This window comes from Crinia signifera, chromosome 4 (assembly GCF_055691185.1).
Source record: "Crinia signifera chromosome 4, ASM5569118v1, whole genome shotgun sequence".
NCBI classification, from domain to species: domain Eukaryota; kingdom Metazoa; phylum Chordata; class Amphibia; order Anura; family Myobatrachidae; genus Crinia; species Crinia signifera.
Window position 1 is genome coordinate 284,139,208 of NC_139220.1, and position 23,871 is coordinate 284,163,078.

At 46.3% G+C, this 23,871-nt stretch overlaps 1 protein-coding gene across 1 annotated transcript; it reads left to right on the forward strand.

Moving 5' to 3' along the window:
- Positions 1 to 429: 429 nt before the first annotated feature.
- SFTPC (surfactant protein C) lies at positions 430 to 9,981 on the forward strand. Its single transcript, XM_083179835.1, has 4 exons — positions 430 to 2,657; positions 6,882 to 7,001; positions 7,697 to 7,804; positions 8,957 to 9,981. The coding sequence occupies exons 1-4, from the start codon at positions 2,622 to 2,624 to the stop codon at positions 9,068 to 9,070; spliced, it is 378 nt and encodes a 125-aa protein (XP_083035961.1). The 5' UTR covers positions 430 to 2,621; the 3' UTR covers positions 9,071 to 9,981.
- The last annotated feature ends 13,890 nt before the right edge of the window (positions 9,982 to 23,871 follow it).

Sequence of the window (23,871 nt, forward strand, 5' to 3'; positions counted from 1 at the left end):
CCCAAATTTAACTGTCTCTGCACAGGTTACATCTGCCCCACCTGCAGTGCACATGGTTTTGCCCATTTTCCAAACAAATTTGTACTGCGATCAGATCTAAATAAGGGCCTATAGGCGAGATTCTCTATTACAGAAATGCGGTAAAAACCCCGTTATCTGGGTTTTTACCGCATTTCTGTATTCTCTAACCTCCCTCCGCAGTGTCACCGCTGCGGAGGAAATCGCCAGCAAAAGCTGGCGATCCCCTGCAGAAGCCTATGGGCTTCTTACCGCAGCGGTGTGTGAGGGATCCGTCACGGATCCCTCCCAGCATGCCCTGCGGCCGGCGCGTCAGTCATAGACCCGGAAGTCCAGCAACGGCGCCGCATCGCAAGGGACAGCTCTTACCGCAAGAGCTGTCCCTTGCGTTAATGACCGCATATTTTAGAGAATATGCGGTCATTAGAAATGCGGTGGCCGGCGAAGAGGGCTGCGGATTTTAGAGAATCCCGCCCAATGTCCTTCTTCTAATTCAGAGTTGCCACGCTTCGAGAGAAATCTCAGGGGAGCATCCACCCAATAGTCTTGCCTATTGTCTGTGTCTGGATAAATAATGAACCTTTGTCTTGTAGTGTATGCTGAGATTTCTAGTTCTACAACTGGAGTCGTACAAGTTAACATTCTCCTTTGTATATTACTGGCTGGTAAGGGAACAATGAAGTGACCTATGGTAAGTAAGTAGTGACCTATGGTAAGAATTGACCTATGGTAAGTAGTGACCTATGGTAAGTAGCGCTCTGCATTATAGCTCCCGAGGAAGGAAATACAGATTGCCTGTATATGCTGCAGACTCAATAGGAAGCATGGGGTGACGGAAGGGATGCTCTGCAGACTGACTGGGATGCTCTGCAGGCTGACTACTGGCGTGGCATTAGCAAAAGTAATGATTTGCGAATCTTTGGAAATAAATGTTTTAGTGAGACCTCTTCACATGTTATAAGTGTCTCTGATCTGTAAATACTCTTAGTGTATGTGTAAACACTCAGTAAGGAGCCTTAGGAGCACTTCACAGTAATGACGCGATTCCAGGTTCAGGTATATATCATGGAGCTGTTCTGTAACACACATACTGCACGCTGATATCACAGAGAACTGGCAGCCATGGATCAGAGCAAATCTGTGTTGCTGGACACCCCACCTGTGAGTAATGGATGGCAGGTCTGGCACCCTGTGGCTTTGCTACAAGCCCCAGCATGTGACAGTCAGGGCAGGCAACAGGGGGGGGTCAAGGGGGACAAGTGTGACGGGCCCCAGCAATCTCAAGGGCCCCAGAGCTTCCATGCCCCATCACGGCCGCTGGCCTGTCAGTGACCCTCGCGGCCAGGCCGTCTACTGTGCACCATCTGTGTGTGGCTGAGTCTGACTGACACTGTGTGCCACTGTGTGTGTGCCCTGCCGTTCAGTGCTCGGAGCCATGTACTCTGTGTGTGCACATGGCCTGGCTACTGTACTTTATAGCACATGCGCGGGTCGTCTGTTCCGTGCCTGCTTGTAGTGCTCGGCGTTCTTTTGTGAAAGTGACAGGCCAGCAGAAGGCAGGAGCCAGGCCAACAGGACTGAGAACGAGAGAAGTCTGCACCTGAAAGCAGGATCTGGAGCAGCGAAAGGTTAAATGAGGCTTGTACAGAAGAGGGTTGTGTGGATTTGGGATTAGGTGGGAGCCCCAGAAATATAATTGTACAGGGCCCCAAGATTTCTGTTGCCAGCCCTGGTGACAGTTATCAGGGTATGGTGGGGCCTGTAGTTCCCAACACATCATCTGCTGATCCCATAGTAGAGACATCCCCTGCTGATCCCATTGTACAAAGATCTTCTCCTGATCCCATAGTAGAGAGATCATCTGCTGATCCTATGGTAGAGAGATCTTCCTCTAATCCCATGCTAGAGAGAGCCTCTGCTCAGTCAATGGTAGAGAGATCTTCTCTTGATTCCATAGTAGAGATTATCTGCTGATCCCAGGGTAGAGAGATCTTCTTCTGATCCAATAGAAGAGATATTATCAGCTGACCGAGAGATCCTATGCTGATCCGTGGTAGAGAGATCATTTGTATATCCCTTGGCAGAGACCTCATCTAATGATCTCATGGTACAGAGATCTTCTCCTGATCCTATAGTAGAGATTATCTGCTGACCCCTTGGTAGAGAGATCTCTGACGATTCCATAGAAGAGATATCATAAGCTAATTCCGTGGTAGAGAGAGCCTCTGCTGATCCAATGTTAGATCGACCTTCTCCTGATCCCATAGTAGCGATTATCTGCTGATCCCATGGTAGAGCCCTCATCTGCTGATCCCATGGCAGAGAGATCTTCTGCTGATCCCATATTAGTGACATACTCTGTTGATCTTACTGTAAAATGATCATTTGCTTATAGCATGGTAGATTGGTAGATAGATCACCTGCTGATCACTTGGTAGGGTTGCTCGGAAAGGTTTCTCTTTCACCCAGGCTTTCTATCCTTGTACTAGGTGTACTCAGAGCTGCTGCCCCGTATCCCATGTATTGGTGGCGGTCTTAAGAAGCTTCTGTGCGTGGTCCTGGTGGTGGTGGTCCTGGTTGTGGTTCTCCTTGGGGTGCTCCTGATGGGACTGCATTTGAGCCAGAAACACACAGAAACGGTAAGAATCGTAAATAATACATCAGTTACCTGTAGCTGTGTCTTTAACAATTTTCCATATAAAGCAGGCATGTCCAAACTGAGGTCCTCCAGCTGTTGCGAAACTACACATCCCAGCATGCCTTGCCATAGTTTTGTCATTTCCTAACAGCAAAACTGTGGCAATGCATGATGGGGTTTGTAGTTTCACAGCAGCTGGAGGGCCACAGTTTGGACATGCCTGAAAATAGCAATTGATAGTCACAGGAAAGCGCCTAGGCGCAAATTTACTAAAGCTTCTAAAAATGAATAGAGGTGATGTTGATCATAGTAACCAATCAGATTCTATCATATGTCTGTCTATTGCATCCTAGAAAATGATAGACAGAATCTGATTGGTTACTATTGCAAACATCACCTCTTTTCATTTTTAGAAGCTTCAGTAAATCTACCAACTATGGAGGAATTACCAATGGGGCCCATGAATTAACCTAGGACTATTACTTTGTTGGTGGAAACACAGGAATAGCTTATATGTGATGTATTGGGTGACATTCTATGGGATGAGATAATCTGACTTTGGCGAATTTTATCGCAAAAACGAGATGCGAAAATCGGCAAAAAGTGCGGTTTTGCCGCGAAATCGCACTTTTTAGAAGTGCGATTTTTAGTTTTCGCCAGAACTCGCATCCAGATGTTTTCACATTGAAAAGTATACAATTCGCATATTTAATGAGATGCGAATTTGAAAAATGTGTCTAAAAATCTAAAAAAAATCAGACCAGGTTCTGATATGCGATTTGGCCAGAACCCTGCACAGATCATAGAGATCTGTGCATGGCCCTGTGTTAAAAAATGTGGAAAAGTGTTTTTTGACAAAAAAAATTGCGTGGGGTCCCCCCTCCTGAGCATAACCAGCCCCGGGCTCATTGAGCCAGGGCTGGTTCCAAAAATACGGGGGACAAAAAGCATAGGGGTCCCCCGTATTTCTGAAACCAGCCCCGGACTCTTGGACCGGTCCTGGTTCCAAAAATACGGGGGACAAAAAATCTGGGGGTCCCCCGTATTTTGAAACCAGCACCGGGCTCCAACAGCACTCGGTGTCATGCCACAGCCGGGGGACACTTTTTATATAAGGTCCCCCGGCCGAAACATGAGCACCGTGGCTGGTCAGCCTTGGACGGGGTACCTGGAGGAGTGGGGACCCCCCCATAAAGGGGTCCCCCCCCCCAGGCTTCACCCGTCCAGGGCTGAAGCCCGGGGCTGTCACCGGCGTCTGTGGCCAGTGGACGCCGGCCTGATAGTGTTAAATCTTCCATACATAACATTGCTTGATACAGAAGAACTACAAGTGCCAGCAGACCTCCCCCGCATGCTGGGACTTGGAGAACCACAAGTCCCAGCATGCGGGACATTAATGGGCCCGCTGGGACTTGTAGTCCACCTGTAAAAAGAATGTTAAAAAAAACACACACACAGAGCAGTAAAACTTTATTACACACACACACACCCGTATTTTTGGAACCAGGACCGGTCCAAGAGTCCGGGGCTGGTTTCAGAAATACGGGGGACCCCTATGCTTTTTGTCCCCCGTATTTTTGGAACCAGCCCCAGCTCAATGAGCCCGGTGCTGGTTATGCTCAGGAGGGGGGACCCCACGCCATTTTTTTTTTTTTGATGAACAAAAAATCGCACATTTCCTTAAATTCGCACATTTTCATGCCTAAAATTTGCACATTTTCATGCCTAAAATTCGCACATTATCGCACCTAATCGCACTTTTCATTCCAGAATTCGCACCTCATTAAATATGCGAATTCGCGGCAAAAATGCGATATTAAAAAAGTGCGATAATGGGCGATTTTGAAAGTGCGAAAAATTCTCATCCCATAGAATGTCACCCCTCATATCTATTTGGGAGCTACAGATTTCAATAAAACAAAACAATTAAATCTAAAATGAAACATAAAAGGCAACAATGAATTAATACTGAAACAATGTACCAACATATGATCACTAATTAACCAGTAATATACAATTTACAACATGCAGTGTGAAAGGGGTTTAACTTGCTCTGACCCGTTTTAAGAAACGTTTCAAAAACCGGTTCAAAGCAGGTTTTGCGGTGTGAAAGCAGCATTAAGGTGGTCACACACTACTGCGATATACCCTTTTACATGCAATATATCACATGCGACTCCCTTACCCGCCGCCGGGAAGGGGGTGGCGTCGGAGGTCAGTCAGGCATCAGGTCTGATGTGCACAGGACCTCGCATCGGACCCGAGGGGGATGTCAAATCCTATTTGGCCCCATTTCATAAACTTATCAGCTACAGAAGGATTCTGTATGTTATATGCCTTTTGCATGTCACAACACTGTAGTTAATAAATCACTTGGTAACTAGCAATTAAGGAGCTGTTCTTTTGTTGAACATTTGCCATGAATTAGGTTAGAATCAGGTGGTATGCACCAGTGGCGTAAGTAAGTTTTGGGCGCCCCCCCTCCGTTAGGGGGGGGGCGCACCCCCCCCCCCCCCCGCCGCCACCCCCCGCCAAGCACCCCCAATCACCCGCCGCCCCACCGCCCATGCAAACCCCCCCCCCCAATCCCCTGCAGCCTTACCTATCGCGCTGGTCCCGGCGGCCCCGTTCTTCTTCTGCTGAGGACCACCACAAAATGGCCGCCCCCATACAGCAGACAGTTTCAGAGAACTGTGTGCTATATGGGGGCGGCCATTTTGTGGTGGTCCTCAGCAGAAGAACGGAGCCGCCGGGACCAGCGAGATAGGTAAGTCTGCGGGGGATTGGGGGGGGGTGTAACTATAGCACATGCCCCCACATGCATAGCGCCCCCCCCCCCCCCCCCCCGTGGTGGCGGGGGCTGCGGTGCTATAGTTTCGCCGCTGGTATGCACATTATAAAAAGCTGTAAGTTACTCAATAGCTCGTTAATAATGTAAATAATAAAGAATGGTTTCTCCTTTGATTCCTCAATTGGAGAGTGTGATGAATGCATTCATCACACAGTGTGATTTAATATCGGACAGTTGAATATAGATTTTGTGAGCGACAGGTGAGTTTGGAACACAAAATATAGTTACCACTCTGCTTGGACTGGGACTCAGGACCGGGTGTGATACTTGGTGTCCGGTACCATAACGCTGCACACCGTGAGCTCCCCACTGCTGGAGGTACGGAAGTCGGCTCTATGATGAACGAGCCTTAGTGGGAGACTTCTGTACGGTGGTGTCTGCATGGGTCCACATCGGGAAACACGGCAGGAAAACCCTCTCTCCAATGTAATTGCCACTTCTGTAATCCTTTCAGTGCCAACATCTCTGTCAGAGATGTTGAGAATATCCACTAAAAATGCCAGCGTCGCTCATATTTGTTATATAAATTCAAATAAAAATGTTGTATAAAAGATTATATTTCCTATATGAGGTAAACATTACAGGTCATTATGTCCATTTTCACACATATATTGACAGATTCACTTGGCACCCAAAGGGTTAATTGTTCATTACCTAGTGATTTATTCACTACAGCTTTGTGACATGCATACCCCGACCATTGGGGCAGGGGCCGAATTTGGTTCACTATGTGTGAACCAGAATCAGGTTTTAGTAATGCTCATGTTGATACTGTACATTGTTTCAGTACTAATTCATTGTTGCTGTTTATGTGTCATTTTGACTCACTAGGAGGGGAGTAATAGTATCCCCAACCTGTGCCTATCACATCTACAGCCCTTGGCAGACACCCTCCTCTCCAGTGACCAGTACAGCAATGTTGCAGCTCTGACATCGGAATCCCAACTGTCAGGAGCCTGACAGGGCAGCAAGCGCATTCAAGCCCCTTGCGGGCTCGCTGCGGCCGCCACCTATTCTATTCTCCCTCTATGGAGGTCGTGGAGCCCCACAAGGGAAAATAGGCCCTGTTAGTTGGGATACCGGCTATCGGGCTTGTAACAGTCGGGATTCCGATTTCGGACAAACGACTGTCGGAATCCCGCAACCAGACACAACTTTTCTGATCATTACAAACATACAGGAAAATAATTCCTGCTAAAACTTCTTGCATTCCACATTCTAAACAGAAACACAAAAATAAATCCATATAAATCCAAATACACCTATCAGTTACCCTTTCTGTGAACAAAAACATCATTTGAGGTCACAGAGACCTGGTCAGGATAGTACAGTATGGCCTCTCTTCTCCTCTGATCAGTGTCTCTGCGCTCTCAGATTTTCCAGATGTCCCTGCATGATAGAGAAGATACCGGACTGCGAGCTAGTGGCGTTGCAACCTTTCACCTGGACACCGGCATCAATACTTCCGCCAGTGTTGTCTATGACTACAGCAAGGTATTGGCTGGGACTGTGCTTGACATAAAAATGACCAGTAGTGGCCTGTGCCATATTAACGTATGGGCTCAATGGGCAGCTGCCCAAGCGCCCTCTAATTGTGGGGGCCTTCGAGCTGGGGCAGATTGGGTGGGTATGTGCCTCCTTTGCTCCTTGGGAGGCAGTAGAGAAAGCTGCCTGGTGCTATCCACCAATCAGAGTCCAGCCTTCTCTAACTTCCTCCAGCCTGCAGCCAGACCGTGAATGGCTTTCAGCATGCGGATTGGTAGATGGCTGAAGCTATCCACCTATCAAAGTGCTGACAACCATTCACTGTATGGAAGCAAGTGGAAAGATGATGCATGGGTCCACAGCAAGGGGATGTTATGATTGTTGTTTTTGTCTACATTTTAAATTAATGAATGGGTATGGTGGGGCCCCAAATGCATTGCTTTGCGCGTGGCCTACAATGCTGTTAAGATGGCCCTGGTAGTGGCGTCAATGAAAATATGTGGAAAGATTTTGTAAAGGTGACTGTGTAACACCCAAGTGTGAAACAAAATGTACAGATGAGGCTTTGAAAATGTATTGGAATTCTGCATAGCAACCGTTACCCCCGGCAACCATGGCAGATACACTGTAGATGGCCAACGATTAGGCAGAGGAAGATTAAATGAAGAACTGACATAAAAAGTAAATATTCTCTCTCTTTACAGCTGCTGATCTGCATGCGTCCACGCCCTGGACACGCATGTTACATCACACATATGGAACCGGAAAGCATACAAAGTCTTCAGAGTATTGCAGAAAACGTGCTGAGCAAGGTGAGATATTAATATAGAGATAGAGGTCTGTTTATTAGGGCTATATACTGTATATTATACGCCCTTTCTCTAGTGAAAATAAGTAGCTTTCATAGGAATCAGGGCGATGGGTTATATCTCCCCGTGCCTATTACCTCTGTAATACTCGTACCTCTATTGTCAGAGGCAGCCCACAAAATAAGAAACGTTTTAGTAAAATGAAGTATTTTGAAAAAATTTAATTGACCTATCATTTTATTTAATGTTATTTTATTTTAATTGTTTTTATTTTTTTTTTGTTCATTTTAAATTAGAGGGAAACTTGGCCGAAATAATTGCTTCAAGCTAACTACTGAGGAGGAAAGGGATTTGGGAGTTACTATTTTATGTTTGCCAATTTTCAAACCTATTTTGACAAATTCACTTGGCACTCAAAGGGTTAAGATTGCCAAAAGCAGTGGTTCTCAAACTCGGTCCTCATGACTCCGAAAGTCCAGGTCACCCGGCAGGTGCACTCATTAGTCACACATTTTAAAAGTTCACAGGTGGAGCTAATTATTTCACCTGTGATTCTGTGAGGAGACCTGGAAAACGTGCACTGTTGGGCGGTCCTGAGGACCGAGGTTGAGAACCACTGGCTTAAAGGGAAAAAAAATGCTCAGACTAGATCAGTGGTTCCCAACCCTGGTCCTCAAGGACCCCCAACAGTGCACGTTTTCCAGGTCTCTACACAGCAGATGTGTATGCTCACCATGCAGTGATTTCCCCAGTGGTCACCACTGTTCTCAGGCTCGGAGTAGCTCTGGGGTTACTCGGCAGCTGTGATGACATTAGCCTGATCAAGGCCAAAGCTGACGTCACACGTATCCTCCCCTGAAACGCTTGGGCACACCTGTGCTGTTTGGCACTCCCACTAAACAGCCAGTTACCACCCCCAAACGCTGGCTTCCTGTCAATCACCTTGCTGTACAGTGTCACGCATTGCTGCCTAGATGCAAGTGCAGCCTTTCCATAACCAGCCACTGTGCGAATGTGCACAGCAGCTATCAGGTCTGAATGAGGCCCAATGTTTATATGTCTGTTCCTTGAGGATATAGCGTAGCCGTGCTCATTAGAATAGTATGTCGTCCTGTTACATCACTGACTCCCATATATTCCATCTCCCTTGTTCAGGTTGGATCTGAGGCTGCCAGACAGAGTGACCCCCTTAAGCTGGTGAGCGACCCATCTCTGCTGGGCACTACCATCCGGGTGCTGTGCGGGGATCTGCCTGTGTACTGGACTTAATGGACTCTCCCGTTGCTGTGACACAGGCCTCCCAATGTGTCCTCCTTACTCCTTTACCTGCCATGTTCAGACATTGTCATACTATGTAACCTACATGTACAGCCTCTATAACTGGCATGCCTGCACATCATCATATCATGTTACCTACACATATGTGTACACGCTCTGCAAACATTCTACCTGCCATATCCAGGCACTTAGTCGCTGCTGATGAAGCACACACATATACTGTATATATGCCATTTGTACAACCATTATGTCCAATGTAATTTCTCTCCCACCACAGATAGTCCTGTATCTGATAGCTTCTACTTATATATATACACGCTGCCTATTGTTACCACCACACAGGGGGCAGAGTTAGGAGCTAAGCAAAAACAGTAAGTGCAACTTGGTAAAACCATATTGCTCTGCAATTGGGCAGATGTAAATGTGCAGAGAGATTTAGATTGAACAACCAATCCAATGTCATCTTTCATTAGTCAAAATACCCTGGACTGGCACCTAATTGGTTAATACTGCACGTTAGTCATTGCACCATGTTATTAGTAATCACTGTACTGCTTCATCTGTCACATCTGATGTGCCTCATTCAGCCGCCCATCAGTTGGTCTCCTGTTACTTCTATGTACCGTCTCCTCTTTATCCTATTATTGTCCATTGAAATGTGTTAACCTCTAAGGCTTGGGCCACACATAGCAGCCAAACGAGTCCCGTTCAGCAGGACCTGCTTGGCCGGAAGGAGACGTTGTGGGGTCACACACAGTATTGTGTCTGGATCCTGCAGAACAGGCCACAGATCTGGACACTGCTGACCGGTCGCCCACCGTCCTGTCCAACCGCAGCATCCGGTTGCGGCCCTGTCACGTATGTGTGGGTGGCCTCATAGGAGTCCCATTCAGCAGGACCCACTAGGCCACTATAGGTGGCCCCAGCCTTAATGCATTGAATGTCTTTCTTCTAATGTCTGAATGTTCTTATGGAAACCTTTCATTTTTTTTTGTGTTAAATAAAACTTTCAGCATTCACCATGTGCTCATAGCTGGAGACCTTGTGTATCCGTGTGTGTGTGTGTGTGTGTGTGTGTGTGTGTGTGTGTGTGTGTGTGTGTGTGTGTGTGTGTGAGCACACGCTACCTTGTTGTGTTGTGTCAGAGGTATGCAATGCAGATTCTCTGCTCAGATCAGGCATTGTCCTGAAGATTGAATTGTTAGGTAAAGAAAATATAGAAAGAAAGTAAGGGGGTTATTCTGGTTCACTCCTTCTGCCAAATGCCTTCTTAGATGGACAAAACCATGTGCACTGCAGGTGGGGCAGATGTAATATGTGCAGAGAGAGTTAGATTTGGGAGGGGTTTTACTTCAAAGTGAGATCTATATTACAGTGTAAAAATAAAGCAATCCGTATTTACCCTGCACAGAAACAAAATAACTCACCCAAATCTAATTCTCTCTGCACGCTGTTACATCTGCCCCCCTGCAGTGCACATGGTTTTGTCCATCTAAGAAGGAATTTGCCAGGAGTGAACCAGAATAATCCCCTAAGTTTTATTTATATAGTGCACCTTCTCTAACAGGGCTCAGAGCGCCTTACAGCAATACAGTAGATAAGTCACACAGACATAAATTAAAAACAATATTCACTTTCGCAGTTTACGTAATGTTTTCGCAAACTGTTACACTTTATTCCTAACTACGGGCGTACCTAACATAGCACAGCGGGATACGGTCATACTGTCTACAGCATTTAGGTCTACAAGCATTAGGTCTACACCACTAGGTCGACCTGCATTTAGGTCGACATGCATTTAGGTCAACATGACTGAAGGTCGACATGACTTAGGTCGACAGGGTCATTAGGTTGACTTTTATAAGGTCAACAGGGTCATTAGGTCACCATGGGGAAGGTCGACAGGCAAAAGGTCGACATGGGGTAATTTGACTGTTTTATGAGTCGACATGTGCCGACAGGCGGTATTTCATGCCCTACCATCCACTAGGGCGTGGTGGGAGAATAAAATAGTGTGCCAAACGCAGCGAGCCATGCGAGGGACGCAGTGCTATGTTGGGACGCGGTGCCATGTGAGGGACGCGGTGCTATGTTGACTGTGTCGACGCTTGAAAAAAAAAAAACATGTTGACTTTTTCACTGTCGACCTAATGACCCTGTCGACCTTATACCTGTCGACCTAATGACCCTGTCGACCTAACGCCTGTCGACCTAACACATGTCGACCTAATGACCCTGTCGACCTAACCCATCTCGACCTTCAGTCAGGTCGACCTAAATGCAAGTCGACCTAATGGTGTAGACCAGGCATGTCCAACGTTGGCCCTCCAGATGTTTTGAAACTACACATCCCAGCATGCTTTGCAATAGTTTTAGCATTCTGTAATAGCAAAACTGTGGCAAAGCATCCTGGGATGTGTAGTTTCAAAACATCTGGAGGGCCAACGTTGGACATGCCTGGTGTAGACCTAATGCTTGTAGACCTAAATGCAGTCTGACGAATGATCCCATTCCATAAATACCATTTTATAGACAGTAGATGGCGCTGCACACTACTGCTACGTGTAACGTCTCATTTTGACAAAATACTCTGTGGGAAGCCTGTGGGAATGACGCAGAGATGTAATATGTATGCACAGTCAGCAGATAAATGCTCAACCGCATAATAATTGGGTTTATCCTTGGCTGAATTAGGCAGGCCTAGGTGGATCTGGATGTAGTGCCCACTTACCCTGCTAGGCTTTGCCACAGGTTACAAACTGTGCCTCAGCTGTAGGCAAGGCACCGTGTACTGCATAGTACTGTAGATACTGTAGCAATGTATAGATTGTGTTCTGAATCAGTTACTCTTAGGGTGGGATGTACTAAGAGGAAATAGCGGTAAAACCCCTGTTTTACTGCATTTTCAAATGCAGGGCAGGCCTATGGGCTTCTATCGCCACCCATTGCCGCCGTACGCCGCAGACTCCTACCCTCCCTCCCTGTCCCGCTCCGTGGTGCTCCTCCTCCCCCAGCAGCATGTCACAGCCGGGGATGTCCTTCCGGCTGCAGGGGGGAGAAGGAGACGCCGGGGACTGCCACAGAGCCCAGGAAGTGACGGAGATAGTACGTTAGTACATAGGCGCTAGCATCGCGGCGGGGGCGTGGCAAGGGGCAGCAATGTATGTTACTACATCCCACCCTTAATGATTTCCAAGATATGTAAATTAGCATTAGACAAGCCACAGTCGTGTAGTTTGTAATTTCTCCCTGTGCTTGCATGGGTTACCCTAGTATCCTGGGTAGGGATGGCCATCAATGGTTTATGGCTGATGTCAAATACTTTTGCCATGGATGGGGGAGAACCAGATGGTTTCCCTCCATCGATGGCAAAGCAAAACCGTGTTTTGCTTCTTCTTTTTTTTTCAAAGTGCTGGGACATGGATCATAGCCCCGCCCACGACCCCCCCCCCTCCCCATGGGCCAATCAGTCTAACAAAATGGATGACCATCAATAGGTAAAAATATCGCATAGTTATCCCTATTGATGGCCAGTTGCAATATTGCCATTGATGGCAACCATTGATGGCAATGACAGCAATAGCCATCCCTAAACCTGGGTGTGGTTTATTAGGTTGACAATATCTAGGTCAACCTAATGACACGGAAAATGTCCATATGAAAAGGTAGACATGATTTTCTCACATATTTTTTGGGGTGCCAATTTGTAGTTTTTAGCAAGCGTCCCCTCGCATGGCTCGCTTCCCTTACCAAGCTTCGGGCCATTTCCTAATCATAGTCCACGTGGATGGCAAAAACTAGGTGCTAAATATTATTCACAAATAAATTGTATTTTTATTTCGAAGTGTGTTGATATTATTTCAGAAAAATAGATAGATTGCTATTGCGCAGTACCGTCAATGTTGTATTATCCTTCACGGGATTCATTTTTACTAAGGTGTGTGGCCACAAGCATACCTGGGTGTCTCCAGCTAACGATAACTAGTGATACTAGTCACATGAAAACACGCACATTGGGGGGTTATTCAGACCTGATCACTGTGGCATGATTTAGCAGCCCCCTGGGGTCACTCTGCCATTAGATAGTGCACATGGTTTTGTCCATTAGAGAGAGAGAATCTGCTTTTGCGAGTGAACCAGAATCAGGCCCTTAGTCAAGATCTAGTCAGCATAGGCGAATCATTAGACCGCCTGGCCGATCAAGTCCAGCGCTACTACCCGCCGTGCGCTGTATGCTGCGCTGTGTCCCCGCTCATTAGATATGCATGAGTGGCGTCCCACTCAGGCAACAGTGAACGAGTCGCTGCACATGCATATCTAATGAGCGGGGACCCAGCGCAGTGCATATTGAATATTGTTCCCCAATACATTAGATATGCACAGGCCGGGGACAGGCTTATTCAATATACACTGTGCCGGGTCCCTGCTCATTGAATATTCACTGCTCCCGGCCCCCGGTGACAGCCATTACAGCCACCTGTGTCGCAGAGCCACCATGGAAGCAGCGGCTGAGTTCTATATGAGGAGCTGCTGCCTGCGCCGGAAGTAGCTGGTTAAGAAGACCCAGCCGTAATATATATACTGCCCTTTCCTCTCTCGCCCATTGCCTGTCACAAGTCTTTTCTGGTCGCAGAGGCCCGGGCCTATCAACAGCAGTACCACTGTGCCACCATTGTGCCATTTAGAGGTAAATGTCATGTGATATCTGTTAGACCGTACTTCAGAAAAGAAACAAGTGAACAAAGAAAGTGTAGAGTTCTGACAGGAAGGGGGAAATTTACTAAAGAAAATTTTTTAAAAATAGGTGTATTTGTATCCAGATATACACTTATTTTTGACATATACTATCCCAAAAATACAGCAATTCGTATTCGTATTGATAACACATCAATACGAATACGAATTGCCGTATTTTCGGGATAGTAAATGTCAAAAATAAGTGTATTTCTAAATACAAATACACCTATTTTTTTTACAAATTTCCTTTAGGAAATTTCTCCCGAATTGTTAAGGGAATGAGGCCTCCAATGATATATTTGCTTTGTGGCAATAAGGGGGAAATTTACTAAAGGAAATTTGTAAAAAAAATAGATGTATTTGTATTTAGAAATACACTTATTTTTTACATTTACTATCCCGAAAATACGGCAATTCGTATTCGTATTGATAGCACATCAATACGAATATGAATTGCCATATTTTCGGGATAGTAAATGTCAAAAATAAGTGTATTTCTAAATACAAATACACCTATTTTTTTTACAAATTTCCTTTAGTAAATTTCCCCCTAAATGTCTAAATATGGTCCTGTAGTAGGTTATATATCCTGACGCAGCAATATAGCATCCCAGGAAGCCACATCCACAGAGCCCGTCCACTGCAACCTTTCTTTGTGAGTCAGGCTGTGCAGAGGGCCTTACAGCGACCATTGGATTACAGTGAAACCATGAGTCAGACTCTGCACTTCCACATATTCTGATTGTGGTCAGGGATGAGCGGGAAAACAGCTGTATTCTCCACCCAAGCCTTCCCACTTGAGCCTTATAAGAAGTATTAACAAGTAGACTGGAATTACCAAGTAACATGTAATAAAATGACCAAGCCTCTATATTCTTGGCTGTACATAAATGCTTAGAGCAGCGATTCCCAAACTTTTTTGGATCACGGCGCCCTAGAGCTTCAAAGTGTTTTTACGGCGCCCCTAGGCCGACTGATTATTGTTGAGAAAATCAGAAAAAAATATAATAGAACTTGAAGTAAATTGTGTTCATACAGTATGTCATCCTTAGTGTCAGTTATGTGGCGAGGGACAGGAGTCACTTCTGTTTGTCCACATATTTTATGATCGGCACAGGTTTTGCCTATTACATTGATTATAAATAATTTGAATTTTTCTTGGACCATCAACCAAGTGTCCGACTCCTGGGGCACCCCAAGGTGCCATGGCACACAGTTTGGGAACCACTGGCTTAGAGTATTGCATCTTTGGAGTACAGCTGGAATAAGATCCATGCAGTACAGCCTTGCAATGCGGTGTATTGTTTTTTTTAAATCTATATTGTTTATTTGATGAATAAATATTAATAAAGTAAAATTAATGATGTAGTATTTGTCACATGATGATGCGAGTCTTATCAAACTTTCTCCACAGAGAAGACTTGCTAAATATACCCCTAATAGTCCGACTGCTGGGCCTCAGTGGTCCTATTTGTGGTCAGCGGTCCTGATTCGGGGCTGCAGTGGTGGCCATGTCACCGGCTTGGATGAAGCAATCGCTGTATGTGCCCAGGGAAAATTTCCTGCAATCCGGAGCCTTTGTTCCATAGAAACAGCAATAGTTTCCTCCTCCTGTGTAGGAAGCCAGCATTGGAAACTGCAGGCTGCCTCTCTTATGTTGGTATCCAGGAACAATGTTCCATCTGCGGATATGCTGCACTGTCGTTTCCATGGAAAAAAGAACTTGGCAACCGGACTGCTTCTGAAAGACGGAGATAACAGTGACTGATAGGAGATTTACGGATACAGGGAAAATACTGTACAGTTGGTAAGATTATTACACTACATATGTACATCCAATGTTCACCTTACCAATGTGAGGAGAATTCTCTATTAACGTTGGTCATTATGAAAGGCTTTGCCCCACTGGCATTGATTCAATGCACACAGTAGATTGATTGTGTCTCTACTACTGGCAACATTCCCAAGCCATACCCAGAATAAGTGCCATAACAGGACTGCGGTGCGCCAGTCCCTCCCACTGTGATGAGCTCACGCCTAGGGGACAAGGTCATTGGTTCTGGGAAGTAGAACATTCCGGGCAGCTACATAGGTGCCGGGTGCCTGTCTGGACCATTCCATGAATGTTGCGGGTAGCTCGGTAATAGTGTTACTGGCTGCAGGGTACCATTCGAAGCCCAGCACACTGTCACACCCCTGGCTAGAGTCCTGCCCAAAACCACCCAAACTACTTCTAGGTCAGAGCAAACAACATCCATTTTCAGAGACCACACCCATTCAGCTGCAGAAAATCCGCCAGCTTCGCATTCTCCATAGAAACCGTCTGAAGGGAATGGAGCGACCTCTGTAAATATCCCTCACCTATACATTGGGGTGATACTCAATATTTACTAGGATCCCCCCAAAAACATGTATTTTAGGGGGATTTCCTCAAAATACTGAATGATAACCACATTTCCATATGCTCTAAACCCCCTACACCGGGTCAGCGCTGCGGAGGGAATCACCAGCTTTTGCTGGTGCTACCCTATAGAATCCTATGGGCTTCTTACCACAGCGCTGTGTGAGGGATCCCTCCCAGCATGCCCCGCAGTCGGCCCCGGCCCCTCAATCGGCCCCTTTGCATTAATATATGCGATTATTAATGAGGTACCCGGCAGAGGGGAGCGATGTAGGGCGGATGTTAGAAATCCCACCCAGTGTCAAAAGCACATTGTAAACTAGCTGAGATACCCGACATTGCTCGGGTTTGGTCGGTGCCAGATGGCCACCTGACAGTCGCAATTCCGATGGTTAGTATACAGATATTGGAATCCTGACTGTTAAATTACAGTGGCTATTCTCCCTCGTGGGGGTCCACAGCCCCAATAGAGGGAGAATAGTACCTGTGGCTGGGGCAGTGAGCCACCAGGCCCACAGCGTTACCGCACCCAGTTTGGTTGTGCAATTAGCATTACTTGACCTTTATCCGTCTCTTGTATTAAGCCTGGCAGCTCTTCCACCAGACCCACAAAGTGCCTGCCTGGTGTCACTTGAAGTTCTCATCCAAATCCATCCAGCAGAAGGCCCTGAACGTGTTCCCCATGCCCATGGCTTGCCTGGCTTACGCCTCTCCATGGTCGGCTCCTGGATCTGACCACATTTTTTGTCTTAAACCCCAGGTCCTCTACCCTCTGAATTTTGCTTCCCTGACCCACTTTGTGTAGTGGCCGGACCCCTTTTTGGACCCCCACAGGTATGGCCGTGAGCCTATTCTGGACCCAATCGAGCCACCTCACATTGGTTTCCTCCAAATCAGTCCAACAGTGTCCGAATGCATAACGGACAAATAACAGACAACAAATATGTAAGAGATGAGATCATTTTAACATGACCTTAAGAACCCATAGGGAAGTGAGGATCCCAGTTCACAACCCCAGGATTAATACTGCCACAGCTTGTACTTGCAATGCATGCAAACTTCTGCTGCCCCAGGGTTCTATGGGTGATGCAATGCTGCCAAACATCCCGTGTTCCGGAATAAGGTGCCATAGACATCAGCCCCCGAATATGCATGTGCACCCTGGCAGCAAACTTAGGGGGTTATTCAGACCTGATCACTGCTGTACGAAATTATATAGCCCTGCGAATAGATAGCTGTCGCCTCACTAGAGTGTAAGCCCGGTGCAAGTGTGCGAATGGCTTGCGAGAATATCGCCAAGCATCGCACAGCAGCAAATCCATTCGCAAAACTGTGTGCAGTCTCCACGCAACCCTGACCTTCCATAACAGGCCTGTGTCTGTCAGCCTAAGAAAAAGCCTGGGCACCTCTGCATTTTTCTTGACACTCCATTAAAATGTCAGGTCCCCCCCCCCCCCCCAAAATGACGTCTTCCTGTCGATGGGTCAATGAAACAGCAGCCGGTTTGCAGTTGATTTTTGTCGCTGTGTGTCATAGTGCACAGTTGTATGATAATCGTTCAGCTTGCAAATTCGCACATCAGCAACCTGTTCTGAATAACCCCCCTCAGCTTATTGCATGGATGGGCTCCTTTCACTGCCCTTGCATAATACTGTCACCCAGAGTAATAACATATTGCAATGTGATTCTGGGCATTAATATCATGTCAAGATCGCATTTGAAATGGGATTATTATTAAATAGGCTCCAGAGCTCATATACCGGCATCCAATCATAGCGGCTGCCGGTACGCGAGCTCTGATTGGCTCACCTGCCGTACATTTTAATTGGCTGCCGGCATCCTGAGTTGAAAAAGCCTGCGCTCCGGGACCTCCAGGCTGCAGCTCAGCGGAAGAGGAGATGGGGGAGCAGGAGCCTAGTTACGGTGAGGTCAAGTGAGGAGGGGGGCCCAGACTGGAAATAATTCCTGGGCCCCAAAAATCCTGATGGCGGGCCTGCATGCACTGACTGGATTGCCTGCTGCACCTCAGCCACATTACTATTCAGGAATTTGATGTCACTGAGGTTCTCTGCGGTCATCTCAGGCATTGCTTCCTAGTGCGTTGGCGACTGTGTAACTGTAACAAGAATGCATAAAGCTGCAGATATTTAAATCTCTGTAGTGGGTGTGAATTGTTCCAGCAATGCTTGTGAGTGGCACAAGGCACTATCCCTCTATAATGAATTACTGTCTGGAATAAATTTTAAGAACAAGACAATTGTGGACCAGAGTCAAAGGGGTTTTATTTACTAAAGATGGGAGTTCTATTGAACATGGGATATTGCTATGGGCAACCAATCAGATTCTATCTATTATCTTCAAGATTGAAGGTGCTAATGTTATAAATAAGAAGTAGATTCTGATTGGTTGCCCATAACAACATCTCATCTGAGGTAGCTCTCCCTTTTTAGTAAATAAATCCAAGAGAGGGACGCAGTTGCAAATATCTTATGCGCCTGGAATGTGACAGGAGTACACAGGACACCTACGTTGGCTGGAGCATGTGAGATGCTAATTGAACCAGACGCAATTACATGTATTTCTCTTTAAGAACGGCATGAATATTTCCAGCCTTCCTATATCATTCACATGCTGTGTTTGTAAAAGAAGTATACAGTGCAGTGTACAATTGCTTTTAACCCTTTGAGTGCCAAATTCTCTGTGAGAGATGTGCAGAATATCCACTAAAATTGCCAGCGTTGCTCACATTTGTTATATAAATAAAAAAAAAAAAGTCCATACTTGCCTACCTGATCCTCTCCTACAGGGAAGATGCTCTGTTCCTGGACTTCCCTGGTAATGTAGGATTGCTATCACCTGTGGTGAAACACCTTTCTTATCAATTACCTAGCTCACCACAGGTGATGGCAATCATACATTACCAGGGAAGTCCAGGAACAAAGCATTTTCTCCCTGAAGAAGAGGGTCAGGTAGGCGAGTATGGTGTAAACAAAGATTATATTTCCTCTATAAGGTAAGTATCACAGGCCATTATGATGAATGAAAATGTTTGCTTGGCAATTTTCACACCTATTTTGAACAATTAACTTGGCACTCAAAGGGTTTAATCGCAGCATCTTAATTTGCTTTAATGGGTGTATCTGATGCACTCACCTGTGGCCTGCGGCTGTCATTATCATCAGCTGGCACTGGCGGCAGGGTTTGAGTTCTCGCAAGTCAAATTCCTCATAACAGATATATTTGCATTTTTGGACAGCTATCTTGGCCACAGTTTGATGCCACAACACTCCATTACTGTACATTGGGGGTCTATGTACTAAGTTTTGGTAAGAGCTAACGCAAAGAGAGAAAATAATGACCAACCAGCTTCTGTCATATTTGAAACCCAGCCTGCAACATGGCAGTTAGGAGCCTATAGTACATAGACCCACTAGGGGATCTATGTACATACCTCCCAACATTTCTGGACAGGAAGGCGGGACGGCTACCAAAAATGGGGCATGGCCTATACCCTCAATGCTGCCGCGAGGCTACGCCCCCGTTTTTCCCGCTGTGGGGGCATGCTCAACAGCTCCGCGAGCTGCTGGCTCTGCCCCCAGCCTATCTGGATGCAAGGATAGATGTCTAGTCACGGACGATTGGGGGGGGGGTCTTCCAACTGCCCCCCCCCCCACGCGGGACACTGCTGGCCGCGGGAGGGACACAGGAATGTCCCCAAAAAAATAAACATTCCCACTATAAGCGGGACAGTTGGGTGGTATGTATGTACGAAACCTGGAGAGAAATAAGGTAGCAGCCAAACAGCTCCTAACTGCCATGTTGCAGGCTAGGTTTGAAAAATGACAGAAGCTGGTTGGTCCTTACTTTATCTCTCTTTGCTTTAGTGCTCTCCAAAACAGTACATACATAGTACATAAATGAGTGTTGTGGCATCAAATTGTGGCCAAGATAGCTGTCCAAAAATGCAAATATATCTGTTCAGAGGAATTTGACTTGCGAGAACTCAAACCCTGCCGCCAGTGCCAGCCGATGATAATGACAGCCGCAGGCCACAGGTGAGTGTATCAGATACACCCACTAAAGCAAATTCAGATGCTGTGATTTAACCCTTTAATTGCGAAGTGAATTTGTCAAAATAGGTGTGAAAATTGCCAGCAAACATCTTTATTCATCATTATGACCTGTAATGTTTACCTTATATAGGAAAAATAATCTTTTTACACCACATTTTTTATTTGAATTTATATAACAAATGTGAGCGACGCTGGCATTTTTAGTGGATATTCTGCACATCTCTCACAGAGATGCTGGCATGCAGAGGGTTAAAAGCAAATGTACACTGCACTGCATACTTCTTTTACAAACACATAGCGGGGGAAATGTACTAACAAAAAAGACATAAAATAGAAGTATTCGTATAAAAAAATATGCCTATTTTTTGCGTATTCGTATTTTTGGCATTTCGTTTGTAGGCATCCACGGACTTGCCAAAAAAACAACAACGCGACACCCACGAAATAAGAAGAGAACCGCAGGATGTGTTTGTTTACATCCTGAGGCTCCTCCTCCTCCTGAATACCGCTATTGGCTGTCTAGCGGCACCTAGCGGCCAATCAAGAGTCGCTAGGCCGCTAGGCGGCCACTAGCGGTATTTGGGAGGAGGAGCTGCAGGATGTAAACACACACATCCTCTCTTCTTAGTCTGTGGGTCATGTTGGTCAGTTTGTTTTTTTTGCAAAGTCCGTGGATGCCTACATGGACAGTAGAGGATGCGATCTATGCTGGAGGACCCCCATAAGTATGGTTTCCACAGGTACCCTCATTGGATTTCTTCAGGACAAGCGGACGTATGGACGGAGACCTACCTATGTGTCAAAATAGGTAAGTATCTGTATGAGTGGGCTCTGAATGTAAAAAAGTTTTATTTTTCTTGTGTGTGTGTGTGTGTGTTTATTTATTTATTTATTTAACTATTGGTTCTGCTGTGGAACTAGGAGTCCCAGAAAGCCCATTAATGGACTGCATGCTGGGATTTCTGGTTCTCCAAGTCCCAGTATGCGACACAGCAGAACCCAATAGTTTATTTCTATTTTTACACATTTATCAGCCTGGTGGCCACCGCTTAGGGCTTCAGCCTGGGCAGGTAAATTCATGAGGGGAGGGACCCCCTCATTGAGGGGGGTCCCCAATTCACCAGGACCCCTGCCCAGGGGGTAATGCTTTGGCCACGGGACCTTATATAATAAGTGTCCCCCGCCTGTGGAATTACTCTGCTGGCTGGTTGGGACTGGTGCTGGTTCACAAAATATGGGGAACCCCTAGTCATTTTGTTCCCCGTATTTTGGAAACCAGGACCGGCCCTTTGGCCTGGTGCTGGTTAAAAAAAAATTACGGAGAACCCCTATTTAAATTGTTCCCTGATTTTTTAAAACCAGGACCAGCCCTTTGAGACTGGGGCTGGTTATGCCCGTGGGACGAAGGGACCCCTTGCCGTTTTTTTTAAAGTTATTTATTCTTTCTATTTTTTTTACACTGCAGCCTGCATGGATCTGACCCATTCCTGCAGAGCCGGCCTTAGGCATAGGCAAACTAGGCAAGTGCCTAGGGCATTTGGAATGCCTAGGGGCATCAGCAGCTTCTGCTGATTAAAATGATATGCAGCATGCTTATATTCTGTGTGTGAGTGAGGCTGTATCTGCATATGAAATAGTGTATTCATGGAAATTACTGTAACATAGCATTCCATATGCTGGTACAGCCACAGTCGCACACAGAATATATTCATGCCACATATCATTTTAATCATCGGAAGCTCCTTGTGTGTTCTGGTCACATAACAATGCAAGTAAGACACATTTTCAGCAAAAAAGGCACCCAACGTTAGCAGAACTGGCCAGGAGCTGCATGGCCTATTGAGGCAAGATGTATGAGGAAACATCTGTATCCAAGCAGAGGCAGCAGTCACAGTGTTAGCGGCTGTGCGAGTGCTGTCTGCGGGTGGGTTGGTTGTGCAATAGTGTTCGGCATATGTGTAAGGGGCATTATGTGTGTCATGTATAAATGCATTAATAATGTGCAACATATGTGTAACAGGCATTATGTGTGTCATGTGTATAATGGCATTAATAATGTGCAACATATATGTAAGGGGCATTATGTGTGTCTTTATGTGTATGAAGGGGATGCAGTTAAAATCCCGGCGGTCGGGATCCCGGCATTCGGAATCCCGACCGCCGAAATCCCGACACATTCTCCCTCCGTGGGTGTCCACGACACCCCTGGAGGGAGAATAAATTAGTGTGCCGAGCGTAGCGAGGCACCGGGCCCGCTGCGTGGCGAGCGCAGCAAGCCCGCAAGGGGGGGCGATCCACGTCCCCCCCCTTGTCGGGATTTTGGCTGTCGGGATTCTGGCGTCGGGATTCTGAACGCCGGGATCCCGACCGCCGGGATTCCGTACTGAATCCGTATGAAGGGCATTAATAAAGGTTGGCATAATGTGTAAGGGGCATTATGGTTATAAGGACATTAATAATGTGTGTTATGTGTAAGGGGCATTACTGTGTGGTATTATCAGGGGTGCCGAGAGAAAGGGGTAGGGGGTACAAATTACCCAGGCCAAAGTCTGATGGAAGGGCCCCTCCCCTTAAGTGACAGCAGCTGCAGCTCATCTCCTCTGCCCAGCACACACTGCTTTGTGCTGGGTTGCAGTGTGGCCATGGAGGTGCTTAAAATACAATATTTTCTCAGGATTTTTTTCTAAGGGTATAATGTGAATAATGTGAGGAGTAATGTACATAAGGTAAAGTGGTACTACTGTGTGATGTAACGTGAATAAGGGACACCATCGCTTGATATAATGTGAATAAAGTTGCACTACCTGTGTGACATAATTTGAATTGGGGGTACAATTGTGTGGCAATGCCCCTTCCCAGAAAGAACACACCCCTGTTTGGGCTGCGCACCGAATGTGGGCACTGTTTCTATTTAAAATATTGCGGGTAGGAGCACCAAAATGATGACTGCTATGATGAGGGCTGATGGTGCTGGGAAAGGGGAGAAGGGTCAGAGGTGGAACTAGTGGCGGTGCTAGGGGGCACCAGCCAAAATCTTGCCTAGGGCGTCATTTGGGCTAGGGCCGGCTCTGCATTCCTGCAGGCTGCCGACTCATATTTGTATTTAGCGGCCGTGTATTTGGCGCGCACGAGCGGTCCTTCTCATCTCTCCTCTTCTCTCCTCAAAGTTGGAAGGTATTTACAAAGACACATGTGATTTTTGAAAGAAGTGCAAATTGTATCCAAAAAAATAAAACCTTTGGGGGAAATAGGATGAGAGATTCAGAAAGTGAAAAATGTGGTAAGAAAATGTCCAGCTTTTTTAAAGCGGCAATCATTTACACTGCAAAATCAGTTTAATTTAATAAAAAACAAACTAGACATTTCTTCCCAAATCTCTCACTTTGGCCCTTATTCTGATCGGTGCATACTTTTCCGTATTCTTTCGGATGGCGTTTTTTAGCCGTCTGCGCATGCGTGGAGAACGCGACGCGCATGTGCCACGCATGGTCTCCGTACTTGTTCTCATTAATACCGTACAGAAATGTGCACCGCAATCACTCGGGCAATATGGGTGTGTTATGGGCGTCATGCGGAATGAC